General features: G+C 43.3%; 1 protein-coding gene across 17 annotated transcripts in view; it reads right to left on the bottom strand.

Annotated features, from left to right (window-relative positions):
- Positions 1-15,352, bottom strand: part of LOC144936108 (protein furry homolog-like) — a 267,791-nt gene that overhangs the window by 111,528 nt on the left and 140,911 nt on the right. For all 17 annotated transcript variants that reach the window (XM_078862979.1, XM_078862980.1, XM_078862964.1 and 14 more), the window contains one exon: positions 13,889-13,942. In XM_078862979.1, coding sequence (XP_078719105.1) covers positions 13,889-13,942 — 54 coding nt within the window. The remainder of the gene's footprint in view (positions 1-13,888; positions 13,943-15,352) is intronic.

Raw genomic sequence — 15,352 nt, 5'->3', positions numbered from 1 at the left:
AATGATAGACTGACTGCCTGAACAAAAATATTTTCACCTTATTCACTTGTCAATGATGTTGTACGGACATTCGAAAATCTGTATTGGTCACGTTAATTACATACTCTTTGGTTCTTTCGGTAAAGTCACGTAGGTAGAAAATAAAATAAAACAAAAAATTATATATAATATATCACGACGTTTCGATCGCAACACAAGCGGACGTCCTCCTAGACGTGACATTAACTTACTAATCCCCCTAATCTCCCTGCCTAATCTCTCCTATCAACATAGTGATAATCTCCCATTAACACTGCAGTTGTGTGCATTTGCGGGGATGATACTCTTATGTGGCGACGGAAGCTCATTTCATGCTACTCTCTCTCCCTAATCTCCCCCATTAACACAACTGACGTGCTTGCGTCCGGGGATGAAATTCCTTTCCAGCTCAGACCCCGCTTGCTTTCCCATCACCACATATATAACCTTTTTGCAACAGCTCTCTCGCTGGTTCAGCAGTTCGACTGCTGGATCATTTTTTTTTCCGACTGAGTTGTGGCTGCGGCAGCAGTTAGATTGGGGAAACGAAACGACATGTCTCGGACCGCGTTCGCGAACACAAGGCAGATCTGAAACACGGTAGGACCAATACCTCTGCCGTTGCTGATCATTGTTTTAACGCAGTGGGCTCACATGAAATCGACTTTTCCAAGACGAAGGTACTCTGCAAACCCACCGGCTATTATCAGAGATTTGTTCATGAAGCCATCCAGATATATAAACACAAACACAACTTCAACCGAGAAGATGGGTACAAACTGAGCAATCATTGGAAGGACGTTATTAACCAAGTAAAGTCTTAACTGACTGTGTGGTTTCCATCCTACCTTGCCTATGTCAGCTGTTATTTCTGACTCTATGTCTTTCTCTCTCTCTCTGTGCATCTCTCTCTGATCTCTACTCCAATAACCCGGGTGCTGCTGCGGGGTCCACTTTCTGCCCCGCCTCCTCTCCCCCCTTGTCTCTCCCCCCCTGCAGCCGATCTCTCAGATCTCTCCAAGTGCTGCCGCAGGGTCTACTTTCTGCCCCGTCCCCTCTCTCCCCCCACCTCCTCTCTCCCGCCCTACTGCAGAGGCCTATATAACCTCGTGCCACGGCAGATCGCTCACCTACTTCAGCAGTTTTTTTCTTGCTGTGGTTGTCCCACCTAATGACGATTGCTTGTGTTGCAAACAAAACGTCGTGATCTATTATTTTTCTACCTACATGACTTTACTGAAAGAACCAAAGAGTATGGATTCCTGCAGTCACGAAAGCTTCAAATCAAAATAGTATTTATGTTTTGTTATTTGCCCTTCCACAGTCATCATCTTGGCAAGATGGGCAGTTTGTTTTTTGGTTTAATTTGATAGACACTAAATGAGGAATGACTGCATGTCTGAGCGTCAAAATAATGAGTGATCTTGAAGCTCAATTATGCCCTGCACTTTGAGCCAGTGTTTTCAATAAGCCACAGTCTTTCTTATTTATAATTAAAATGTGATGTCAATCTTACGTAAAGGTCTAGCAATCTGGCAGATGAATAACCCTACAAAATGAAATCTCCCATAACCATCGTACTACATTGTGGGCATAATTAACACATCAGTCTTGCTGTCCTTGAGGCTAAACCTGGGACTTTGTGTGTGAACTTTATCTTTTATCATCCATCTCAAACCTGGCATTGGCTTTGTGAGTCCTGATAGCACCGTGTGTGTGTCTCTGGCTCTCTGACTGCGATCATTGAAATTCATGCCACCGGAAACAAATGTCTGCTTTAGAGCAGTCAGTATCCTACTTTCTGAGGCCGTGGCAGAGTGTTCCACGCACAATGGAAAGATTAAAAGTTTTACTCCAAGTTTGACTCATCCCTTCAAGGTCATTCAAATGACTGTCACTTTGTGGGAAGTCAGCGGCGGTCACCCCATGCAGAGAGTGACCTCCACCGTGGAAGTGTGGCAGATCTCTACCATTGGCTCAGGACTACCCACAGAGGTGGACCTCTGCTTATTGAAGCAGACAAATTTTGACTTAACTATCACTTTTTAAAGTTCATGTTCAAATGTCGCAAAACGTCATATACAAGTGCTAAAAAGCTATTTGGTTATGATACACGCATGTCTCACTAATATCTTTGGTCATCGTGAACCAATGTATTTCTGTGCATGTGTAATAATTCTCCGGAGACGGATTCGGAATCGGTCTTCTTTATTTTCACTTCACGGTACACTTGTTCCCACACGCTCCGTTGCTGGCAGACAACGGAGAGCGGCAGACTCCCACAACTCCCACCGCGCACGTGGCACCCGGAGCCCCGTTCGCGCGTGGCTCTCACCCCGTTCAGTTCCCCGTCTCCTCTCGATCATCCCTCTCTCCTCCCTCTTAATCCCGTCGTCACGTGGTCCCCCCAGCCAATCCTCCATGGGCAATCTCGACCGTTCTCGATGGTTCCCTGTCACTCCCGGGACCACGCCTCTTATCCGGATCCCCATTAGCTGGGGCCCCAATGGCTGGGCCAATCACCCCTGATGACATGCCGTGATCACGCCGGCCCCACGCTCCCTATCTCGACCCTTATTGGCTACAAGCAGGACCGGCAAGCCAATCCCCCACGTGAACCCACTATAGCTGTTATTACATATGTCTCGGCCTCGAAATTTCTAAAATCGCAAGCAAAAAAAAGCTTTTTTATTTTGTCTCGTGAAATTAACCAAAGCTGTCAGCGTGTTGTATTGACACTGTGTTGCATTTCGCTGCGCCTCTCAGTTTCTAAAATTGAACTGCATTGATTACTCTGTGCGGTGTTGCATCATAGGATGGGAACGTAGGTTCTTGTTTATGAGCAGGTACAGGTTTTGAAATTCGAATAGGGTGCAGTGCCACGGAACAAAAAAAACCACCGGCTTCAGGAAGAGATCGAAAAAAATAAGTGCTTTGCAGTGACCAGAAATGGTAAATCTTCTTAAATGACAATAATGGAACGCGAGTCAACAGCAATGGGGCATAACTGGGTGTAAAGTGTTTCTTCTCATCTGAACGAGTGTAATCTGCAGTTGATCTGCTCTAGATTTCCATTGCGTATTTATGAATGCCTCTTCATATGTTTACCTTACTGATGGTTTAACTTTGGTTTCACTTTTAAGACTCCCACAAATTCCACGCCACAGCCGGCACATGACGAACTGCCTTTCATACGTATTTTGTTTTATTATTATGACGCTTGTTACCAAGGAATATCTCACCGAGTCTCAAGACTCTCTCTCAGGAGGGTCCTGTCAAGTTTATCAAGTCGGGTGCGATGTCGCTTTGTGCAATGCCAATAGAGTGATTTGAAGGTAATTTATTTTAGCAATGGGATATTTTAGCCGAAAACTGGTAACAATGTAAGTATTGTTTTGCAATGGGAAGAAACCGGAGCACCCAGAAGGAACCGGTGCAGAACAACAGGGGGAGGAAATACAAACGCCATGCAGAAAGGGGCCTGAGCCTTCTTGCTGTGAAACACAAATAATCTAAACATGCATTTAAATTATTTCGGCTATTTGGCTTTGATAAATGTTCACATGTTAAGCCACTTCGTTGAACTACCATTTGTTGCCAGATCACTTCTGAAAAATTAGCTAATAGCTCAGTGGGCTTTATCTGATCAAATGAAAAAAAATAGTTCAATTTTATTTAGAATTTTTTGTGACTTGCCTACCTTTCCTATATTTTGCACTCATATCGTGTTGTTGTATTGTTTGTTGTTGTATTGTTTGTTGTTGTAACGTTCTGACCCACCCCGGCTGGACATCTGTGAACACGAGCTTAATCGCACATCGGATTCCTCCAGTATGGTGTGCGACAAGGGGCACATTATGTTTACTCGAGTGCAAATGTAACTTTCAATAAGTGTAGTTACACCAAACATTTACCAAAATCACAATGTGTTAAATGTTGTTAACATTCTCCAGCGGGAATTTAGAACGTGCTACATTAAAGATAATTAGTTAAAAGTCTTACACAGCCTTTATTCAATAATGTGCAAAGTGTTTACGTTTGCGAGCAAGGGGCGGGTGATCAACTCCGTAAGAAGTCCCTGAGCCAATTGCGTAAATTCCACTTTCCTATGGCAGAGACCAATCTATGCAAATGCCAATTAATAGGCTGGTGGTTTAGCACGGAAACTTTCGCGACCAATATTATCAATAAGAGGTTTTTGGGTTAGATCACGTAAATATGTGTCGTTAAACCATAAGAGGTTTTTGGGTTAGATCACGTAAATATGTGTCGTTAAACCCGCCGCCACCACCTGACACAGCCAATTAGTAAGGTTTATCACGTAAACAAACATGCCAATGCATTACTGGTGTTTACCCCATTGGTCAATCCACTGCTGCGCCATGGTGCCCCCTGTATCCATCCAGCAAAGTTAATAGACCGATGCTACCACTGAGCAGGATTTGAACTCGCAACCTTCAAGTGTGGGGCAATAACTCTGCTGCAACGTTACTCATTCTCATTTCAAAAGCAATGTAAGGGAGTCTTGCCCATGGAAGATCAGGAGACGTTGCTACACACACCACACAGAATCCCCTCGGTGTGATCGTTGTGCGATTGTGAACAAGATGATAATCAACATCAAAAGTATTGCCAGTGATGATCTCCTGACCTTGCTTTGCGAATATAGCCATTAACTCCAATCAGAACGTAAAAATGAACCACCGCTAAATGCTGAACTGAGAGGCCGTCTAAAATTTGGAAAGGGATTTTATGCAGCAGGCGCTTCTGAGGCATTCACACTGGACAGACCACGCCGGTTCAACCCGGCTCACTCATAAACTTAAGGGCGAAGCTGACGTTCATGTTCATTAGTTACATTTTTATGCTGTGACGCCACGCACATCAAACGTGATGATTCGGCGCTCGCGTGTCCGACCTCTCTTTCACATTAATGAATGGCTTCAAATTTATATAGAAACCTGGATTGCATTTTCCATTCAGTACTGCTATCCTCCCCCCCCATTAATACATTCGTAACATCACTCTCAATGCCTCAAACTCAAATGCGTAAAAATCGACTAGGCCAGTGCTGTAGGCAAGCACGTATTAATACAAGTTCAGATTGTGACTTTTGACTGGATGTTGATGGGGCAAAGCATTTGGCTATCAAATGGAAGATTGCCAGTTCAATTCCCAGTCAAGAGATGACTCAACTCATCTCCGCTCTCATCATCATTATGATCCATGCTCAATCTACTGCTGGATTAAGGCAGCTCTAAGCCGCCACCATTTCTCATAATCCTGCGTTGCAATGTGTCATCCTAGATTAAATGAATACTTCTCTATGTCAAGCCTGGGTATGGATCCTGAAAGCAAAGTACATATGCACACACACACACACCCCCCAGAGTCAAGCTGTTCCTAATCCCTTGAGATCGATAGCAACTTGACATCAGATGAGCCCTTGTGCATACAGTGTGGAATGTCTGGGATCACTCACAATGTATAATAACTACATTACTCAGAAGATTAAGTATCTACGTTGCCAGAAGCAGGTCGTGAGTATGAAAACCATCAACGTTTTTGCTTGTCATAACTAAACATACCATCTTGATTTGAAGCTTTCGTGACTGCAGGAATCCATACTCTTTGGTTCTTTCGGTAAAGTCACATAGGTATAAAATAAAATAAATCACGACGTTTCTGGTGCAACACAAACGTCCGTCATCAGGTGGGAAAATATGGTCTGCTGCTGAGGAAGACAGTTTTAAAAAGGTTTGAAATGGGTGTAGCTCAAGGGTTATAAAAAATATACATCTATGTGCTGAGTTTCCAACCACGGAATTTTCATGCCAAACTTTGCCTTAAGGCAACATTTGGCATGCTGATGATACCAAACTAGAATTTCCAAACCATATCATAACTGAAGGACCTCTCTTAGTCACCGCCACAATCTCAATGAAATATGGGGCAGTGCTCACAGAATCTGATGGAACTAAGCCATGCATGAACATTCTACTTTGCTCTGGTAGGTGTCAGTCTGCCCTTGTGGGAAGTGGGTACCACTTTCAACAAAATGGTCCTGATTTTATTGATGCTTTAAGGGATCAAGGGCCAAGTCAACCCCCCCAACATGAATTTGAACTTGCAGCCTTCTGATATATAATTATTCAGCTGCTCTGATATGCTACAATACCGCCTGGCCGTTTAGGTTTAATATAAACAAGGTGGCCGAAAGATCAGGACACATTGGGTTATTACATTTATTTTAACACTGGCACTAACATTTTTTATTGTTTATTCTCCAAGGTGATATTTTATTTATTATCATTATTAATATTTATTTTAATTCTTCTTCTGGGGGGGTCACCTCAAATTCGTTGTTTACATAACTCGACCAAGAACCTAGAGTGAATCGAGATAAAAATGTACGAATGTTCTAAGATGACACCTATAATCTTTTCATCCCAAGAAAATGTATGTTCATGGAAGTCAGTATGAACATTTGATAAAATAATTTATATAAACCCGATGAGATTGGTAAAAAAAAAAATAACCCTATGTGGGCCACCACCCTGTATATATAACGCGAGCAATTTCAAAGTGTTAGCGATGGCACTGGCACGTGAATCTCCCCATTATGTTTTCACTGTGTGACTTGGTCAAGTATTTTGTTGCGTAATTATCATGCAAATTATGAAGATCGCGAGTTCAAATCGTGGTAAGTGCACTGACCATTACAATACCCAACCGCTTAAGCTCAAATATTCCTGAAATACAAGGCCAAAGACCCTCCCCCCACTCCCCCCATTTTACCATACAGACTGATAGGGGAAAGAGCTGTTAGCGAATAGCTCTTAAAGCCACCGCAGCTCGTAAAGAGCCATCATGATGCACGAGGGAATGGTGAGGCTGCATGATGCCCGGCCGCCTTTGCCTCTCCAGTTACATACGTCTATATACACTGCACTAGGTACTCATTTGAGGCTAAGCCGACCTAGCTGAAAGCTCATAACTGGTTCAGGTACCACCCACTATCAATGTTAATTGGGACCAGTATCTTAGTATTGCAGAGTGAATATGACCAACAATGCATACAAAGAGGTGATTTTGCCAGAAAAATTGCCTCCCTGTTTCAGTCTGAGCAAACCTCAGAGTGACTCGGAGCGTTTCAGATGCCACTTGCCACTGATGATATTCATGGCTGGAAATCAAGCCAAAGTCACCGCAATCAGAGCCTAGTGTGCTCATCACTGCGGTACCACTCCCTCACACTGCTCTACTACTTTTTTCTGTCTCTCTCACACATACACAATCCCAATGCGTATGTTCCACTCACAACAGACACACACACACACAATCTCAATGCGTATGTCTCCTCCTGACAACACACACACACATTCTCAATGTGTATGTGTCCTACTGACAACCGCGTGCTGTCCAACCTCTTTACTCTTCACTGCTCAAAAGGCATTTTATCTTGATTCCAAGTTTGGCTTGCTGGCTCAGAACAAATGTATTGATTTAATTACGGTTCAACTGTACTGGTGGCAGTGCTTTCTGAGCTAAGGAATGACTCTCCTCTGCAAAAAAGCTTACCACTGCCAACGAGGCAATTGCGCACTTATCAAGAGGGGGCCGAGACAGGAAGACAGACTGCCGCGACATGTAATGAACAAAGCAAGTCATCAGTGAGCCCATTGAACAATGGTGAAATTAGAGATGCCCTCTCAATTGTATGAAGGGCGACGGCACTCAGCTCTGCGCATCATCAAATGTCAGATAATCACACGGCCATGACAGTGGTGGTGGAAGAAATATGCAGAACGATGTTTCTTAATTGTTGATATTAGGTTATATATAGTGCAGAATTAGAGGTCGTTTTACAGACCTTTGTCAATCCACTGCTCAATGAAGTCCTCCTCATGCCATGTCTTTCGTGGGGGTAGTTTAGTTTGACCGTACTTCACCATGCTGGTCAGTTTGGGTTTGGGAAAAGAGCTAGCCTGAGGACCAGTTCAGATATCACTCGCCACTAAAGCTAACCATCGCATGTAGTTGAACCCAAGTTAGCTGATCAATAGTGCAGCGATGCTAACCACTGCACCACCACTCCACCAGAAGGGGGGGGGGGGTATTGTCTTTTCCAATATACACAAACAGCAAGAACAAAAAGTAAAAAAACATTTCCGCCTGCAAAAGAAACAAGAGCAATGTTCATCTTCATTGTTAGCCCTAAGCCACACCGATGAGAAATTTACATTGCAATAGCTGGGACCAGCTGTTGCTCAAGACCACTTCAATTCCCACAAAAAGGTCAATTGGCAATCACGATTTTAACGTATAACCTTCTGACTGTGAAAGCAGCGCCACGTGGCAAAAAAAAAGCAATATATTAGGAAACTAATTGGAAAGCACCTTCTTGGGCAATACCATGCAATTCAACTCAAAGATAAAATGTTACTTAAGAAACGTACTGTACATAATAAGGGATGAATTAGGCCACAGACACGAAACTTATTGCAACTTGGCCATGCTCAGCATTTATTGGGCACGTGGTTTCAAGTTAAACCCTAAAGTGAGAACAGCTAATGCCTCATTTAGCCTTTATTGATTTCAGATGCCAGGTTTGTTGTGTGGGGGATTTATGGCTCTACGCCTCATCTGGAAACCTCCTCCAAAATGAATGAAAATAGATTGACAGCTAACTTAACCGATATAATTAAGTCGTGATGCTCAGGGACCTAATGACTGTATTGGAGCCGCGAGCATCCAATTATAAGGTCCTGGATTCGAATCCTATATTCAAAACTCACGATTACATTTCGAACCAAGATTAGTGAAATTATGGTTTTAACTTGGTCATCAATGGCTCCATAGAAATTAATTTGACAAATCTACCATTGTACTGAGCTCATCCCCATTATTGGGTTATGAAATGAGTACTGCTTAGTGGGAAATCATCAATGGTCTTCATGTGGAGAGTGGTTACCGCAATAGGCAATTTGGAAATTCCACAGATGCTCAGTTGCCACCAACACAGATAATCATGGCCTCACACTCACGCGGACGGGGAGGCAATTTGAGTTACTTGACTTTGTTGATGTACATTTTTAAAAACTTGGATTTAAAAAGTCACCGTGGCATAGCGATCTTACCAATGTTCAGTGTTAGGGGATGCCTTAAATCAATCAAGTACAGTGATACCTCGGTTCACGAACTTAATTCGTGAAATGACTCTGGTCGTGAACCGAATTGGTCGTGAACCGAGGCCCATAGGGTTCAATGTATATCCGGTTAATCCGTTCTGACCTTTTTTTTTGGTTTTTGAAGCACAAAAATATGAAACAAAATTACAATACACATTAGTACTGTACAGTATAGTAATGTATAAAGAGAGAACACTAACCTTGCTTGAGATGACATCAGTAAGCACTCAAACGGGTGAACTGTACAATACAGTAAGTACAGTATTGTACAGTACAGTACAGAAGTGCAGTACAGTACTGTATGTGCTAAAAAGCACACCAAAAAGCAAAACGTCACTGAAAGTGTCTTCACAGTACTCACAGTACTTCTTTCTGTGTCTCTTCTTCTCTCCACGATCTTCCTACAGGAAGTCACGACCATGTGACAGCCTGGAAATAGCATTAAAATGGCCGCGGCTCCTGTTTGTGAACCGAAGCGGAGTTCGTGAACCGGAGCATATTTTTATGAACTTTTCTGTTCGTGAACCGAGTTGTTCGTGAACAGAAGCGTTCGTGAACCGAGGTATCACTGTAGCGGGTGCCTCTGTGTAACGTTCCAGCCAAGTGTTATGATTTTCACTCGGTCAGAGCCATGCAACCGGATTGAGTTTCAAACTGCCGAGCCTCTAACTCGGACAGCAGAAATGTGTCCCCGAGCCAGTCACGAGCACCTATAACACACTCCCGAGCGGGGCGATTGAGCTATCAAGGCCCTCTCTGAAGAACACGCTCAAGATATGACAGCATGGCGCTTCAGGAAGCAATGCTATTCGAGCTTCTTCCCATGTCTGTAATGCAACACCAAAGTGGTTAGCGCACCACCCAAGGTTACCGAACCCAAGGTCTCCCAGACCGGACTCATGAGGGCATGTCTCTCTTCTCGCCTGGTAAAAAGGAGGCTTGTGATGGACGCGCAGCAAAGATAGCCATCACTTATGGCCAAAAGGGTTTTCATTACAATGACATTACCATTTCTCTATGGCACTGCTGTGCGGTATTTGTGTTTTTTTAATTCAGAGATAGAACCCAAAGTGCAGAAAGGTAGAAGGTGAATTTGGGGGATTGCGAACCATTACCAAATTCGCCATCAATGCGCAAGAGCTGATAAGAAAGCCGCATTCTTCTCTTTTAAGAGCTCCAGGGCCACACGATACTCCCAAAAGCCCCCTTTTTGCGTGGCAACGAGAGGCGGCGAAGAATGGCCTTGCGATGATCTTTTTTTGTGCTTGGCGAGCGCCTTTAAGTAGTGGGAAGTGTCCTTGTGTAAAGGCACTTGCCCCCTCCTTGTAGGCAGCCAACAAGAGCCATCCCAACACAAAAAAATTAAGTGAAATATTCTATCCTCTATTGATGCTGACAAACACCTGCCCTGACCCTTGTTCCTGCCAAACCCCGTTGAACAGCTGCTCCATTAAGACTTCTCTCTCAACACCTAATCAGTGAGTTAACTTCACCTCCGGCTACACGGGCAGGGTGGGTGTCACGCTCCACTAACAAACTGTGCACTTCATGTTGCTCATTATGCTTTCATAGTTGTGTAACTGCAACATTTGTTTCCGTTTAACTTGTGCATCCGTAACAAACGATCGCACACACCCTACATCGCCTGACTTTTACAGATAAATTATCCTGATCAACATTGGTGTGTGGGGGCCCGGGGGACTCCATTGGTGGATACAATTATCCGGTGCCAATCTGCGAAAATAATTCCAGACTTTTGCGTGGTTTCTCATGCATTAAGATGAACAATAGGATTAGCTGTCCACCACTTCCAAGGGCCTCTTATCCATGGGTAACTGTGGATAACAGAATTAATTTGGCACTACTGCTGAGTGGCTCCTCTCACCCACATGTAACCATGACTCTTTTAAATTGCATTTACTACCATTTTTTATTTGACCAGGTAAGGCCCACTGAGCTATATAGCTCTATTTCGAAAGCAACCTGGCTACAAATGATAGCTCAACGAAGTGGCTTATGTGGAAATGTATAGCACTCAAATACTCTAAATGCGTGTTGATTCTTAATGTGAAGGGAAAATCCGGAAGATCCGAAAAATCCATGCAACCACGGGGAGAGAGACATGCAAACTCCAAATATACAGCAGGCGCCAGGGTCGGAATCGAACCCATGAAGCTCCTGTATACCAGGCGAGGTGGTTAAGACACAACACTAAGCCTACAGGAGTTTCTCCAAATTACATGGAGGTATGGATATAAATAGCGGTGGAAAATATGGCCACAGATAAGAGTTTCACTGTACTACAGTATATTCCTGAAGTGAATAACAACCGATACGTTTACAATCAACTGGTTATCAAAAGTACTTTGGCCCTATGAATATAAAGTACTGGAATTCTGCTTAGAAATTTAATGAGTAGCCCAGGAAGGTCAGGCGATGATTGCCGTACAAAACTTGAGACAACATTGAGAAAAATGATTGCCTTATTTTATTAAATTTCTGGCAAAGGCTATTTGAGATTAGTCGAATATTGCTGCTATAATAAAGGCACAGTGCCATTATTGATGTCTCTTGGAGTAAGGCCAAATATCGCAAACAAGATTACAACTGCCACATCTCGCAGCTCTAACATGATTCACACAAATTGATAACGTACATGTCACTGTCATTGAACTTATGATTAGATGTAAGTAAAATTCACGAAGACAGATGCTATCTATTACAATTCGCATTAGGACATGCACAAATTCCACTTCAATCAAGGTTAAACTAAATTAGGTTCAACATTTGTGCAATCTGTGCTCAATGCTCCACTGCATAACCCGTTTGGACGATTTGCACATTATGACTTAGAGGATATTCTGGCCTACTCAAAATTAATTTCGAATTGACAAACAAAACATTTTTATGCCAGTTATTAGAATACATTGCTTTGACATTTGAACAATAAAATAGGATTCACAAGGTAATTTTATATTGATAGTTTAATGCTGGTCTACTTAGAATCCAGACATGCGCTGGTTACATTTTACTTATTTTTATCGCACAAAGATTGATCCCTGCATCCTCAGACTGCAGTGAGAAGCACCCTTAGCGAGCACCAATTAAGGCTGGCACGGTGTATGAGGGCATAATGTCACCAGCACCGTGTCCAGCTGCCTTGTCTCGTCAAAGTTGATGTCTACACACTGCACCAGGTACTCATTTAAGGCTGAGGTGACCCAGGGGAGGTTCAGGACTACTTCAGATATTCGCCACTGATGTAAGCCACAAACGAGAACCAATCTCGGCTTGCCGGGTTGGTCGCGCAGAGCCCTAACCACTACACAGACAAAGATCTCCTGTATAGGCTTAACAGGCTGTTGGGGCAAAAGCTGTTAGCGTGCACCTATGAAAGCTGGCACGGCACCACGAGGGGGTGGGTGGCCAGCACCACGCCCGGCCGCCTTTTTGTCTTCTTAAGTGGCTATGTTTACACACTGCACCAGGTACTCATTTGAGGCCGAGTCGACCTAGGGGTGGTCCAGGACCGGTTCAGATAATCGTCACTGGTGTTGACCGTAAGGGGCAATCGAACTCGGGTCACCGGCTTCGTAGCTACGCAGCACGCTAACCGTTGCATTACCACTCCCCATCCTAACCACGACACTACCACACACATATGCACCAAGTCACGCGATTATTGACTCAAAGACTCGGATGCATCATGGTGATGCTATGTAGCTCACCACTTGACACATAAAGCTCAAGTGGTGCTTTGCCCTGAAGCCGTCCACCTGGCCTAGGCTCGGAACACCGCACTCACTCGCATCGCACATGAGCACCTGCATGGGACAAGTATGCGTAACTTTGTCTGTGCAAGGCAAGCCGCTCTTGTCCACGGTATATGATGTATGCCTGCACACTGCTATTCACAGCACACTACAAATGCTTGTTTGTAAGAAACGGCCGGTGATGCACTCACATCCGAATAAAGTTGAAATATGGATTTTAATCATGGCTGTGGAAACTACAAAAATGTGTTTATAAGATGTCCGCTGGATTGTACTCAATCGGCCACACTTTATGTAAACTTTCCTTTTTTCAAGTAACTTTCCTTGAAATATACTATTGTTTATTTTAACTGCCATTTTTTTTGTTATACCACGAAATGTGTGATGCGAAATGTTCTTACTACATTAATGTTCTTATTATTTTACGCTCAATTTATTTTGTGGGGTGTCCTAGCTGTTATATATCTGGCTTTCTATTAAATAATGTGAGTAATTTGTGAACTACACACACTGTGGATGATATGAGTCACAAATTGAACCACGATCTTAATTTAAAGGCGCTATAAACAGCATATAAGTGTAGAGATGATTGTGATGATGATGTGTAAGACAGGCCTGCAAATGTGCACGCACACACCTCCATGAAACATGTACTTCTACATGTCATACATTTGCATAAGGCACATGTACTTGTGACTTTACCGAAAGAACCTAAGAAGATGATTCCTTGCAGTCACGAAAGCTTCAAATCTAAAATAATAATAATTTACATTTCTAAAATACCTTTCAACCAGAGGTCACAAGGTGCAGGACAAAACGCACACACATGCAGGCTGACACCAATACAATTCTAACTCCAAAACAATCGAAATGTATGTGTGTGTGTGCTAGTTCTACTGAACTTACCTGATCAAAATGTGGGTCTTCTCCTCTCTGTAATGACTTGGACAGAGGCTTTTCCTGCAGGCACAAACAAGATAATGCACAAAGCCACGTGAACATCACATCGTGCCCATCGTGCCCTCGTCTCTTAGAGCACTGGGTCTACGAACACCACACACCACACACTGTGAGAGTTTAGAAACAATTAAATGTACTATGCATGTGTTAATGGCACACGTCTTAATCGGACATTTTTTTTATTGAGAATGTTTTTTTTTATCAGATGCAGGACACTTTGTTATTGCTAAATCTTTTTTTCATTTCAACACAAAAACGAGTTGACCGTTCACCGGCATAAATGGCTCAAATTAAGCCTTACTTTGGTATGCCAAATGCATTCACATTAACTTGACACGGCGTCTTGATAATACATTGAACAGTCAGTTGAAACTGCATTAAAACATTTGTAAAGACAGTACGAAGGAATAGAGGGACAGTATGGTTCCCCGGGACCATGGTTACTAAGGGACATGCTAATGATGATTGATGGGGCAAGCGTTGACAGGGTCACGTGAGGGGAACCACGTGATCCAGGCAAAGTGTAATAAGGGATGGAGATTGACAGAGCCAGGTGCGGTGAGCGAGAATTCGAAAATAGGGGCGTGGTCTGGTCGTGCGACCAGCTGTTGGCGTGGGGAATCCTCGCCATCATCGTTGTCGCCTTGGAACGGGTCGTCTCCATCGTCTGCGAGTTGTCTTGGGGGCCGTCCATAAATGACGTCACAAAACTCTGCCCCCCCCCTCGAAATAAAACATGCTGCAAATCGCTTCAAACTATTGTCATTGTAGTGCATATTTAAAGTGGTGCTGCACTCTGATGTTGTAGGAGAAAACATTTATTAGAAAGTATATTTAATTAAGTAGAACGTGTTGTCTATATTTATTTATAAAGTTGCGCATTTTGGTGTGACGTCACATTTCTCAAACCCCCCCCCCCCCATCGTGACACATCGTTACAAATGTCCGACCCCCCCCCCCCAGGTGCGTGACGTCATTTATAGACGGCCCCTTGAGGCTAGAGCTATGTTGTCTCAGAATAGAGTCGTCTTTATTCATAATAATTATACATAAAGACAAGACGGTGTCTCTGAGAGCTACATTACACATTTAGCACAATGGCTCAAGTAAATATTCTTCTTCGTGGACCAATCGGATGGTTCATCATCATTATGGAAAATCAAGAGTTAAAATTTTATATTTTTACCATTCTCATTTTACAATGTCATTTGTAACCATAACTTACAGCTCTGTGAATTCATCGCTAGACCTCCCCATAAACCATGTTGGTCATCGAAGCTGATCGAACGTACTTCACCACTCTGGTCAGTGCGGATTGATATAAAGGGGGATAAACTTCAGACATCACTCGACACTGATGTTAGCCATGGCTGGGGTGAAACTCAAATCGCCGGGTTCCCAATGCAGTGG

The sequence above is a fragment of the Lampetra fluviatilis genome, chromosome 15 (assembly GCF_964198595.1).
Source record: "Lampetra fluviatilis chromosome 15, kcLamFluv1.1, whole genome shotgun sequence".
Taxonomy (NCBI): Eukaryota; Metazoa; Chordata; class Hyperoartia; order Petromyzontiformes; family Petromyzontidae; genus Lampetra; species Lampetra fluviatilis.
The sequence above is the reverse complement of the archived record's forward strand: the minus strand, read 5'-3'. Positions and strand labels throughout refer to the sequence as shown.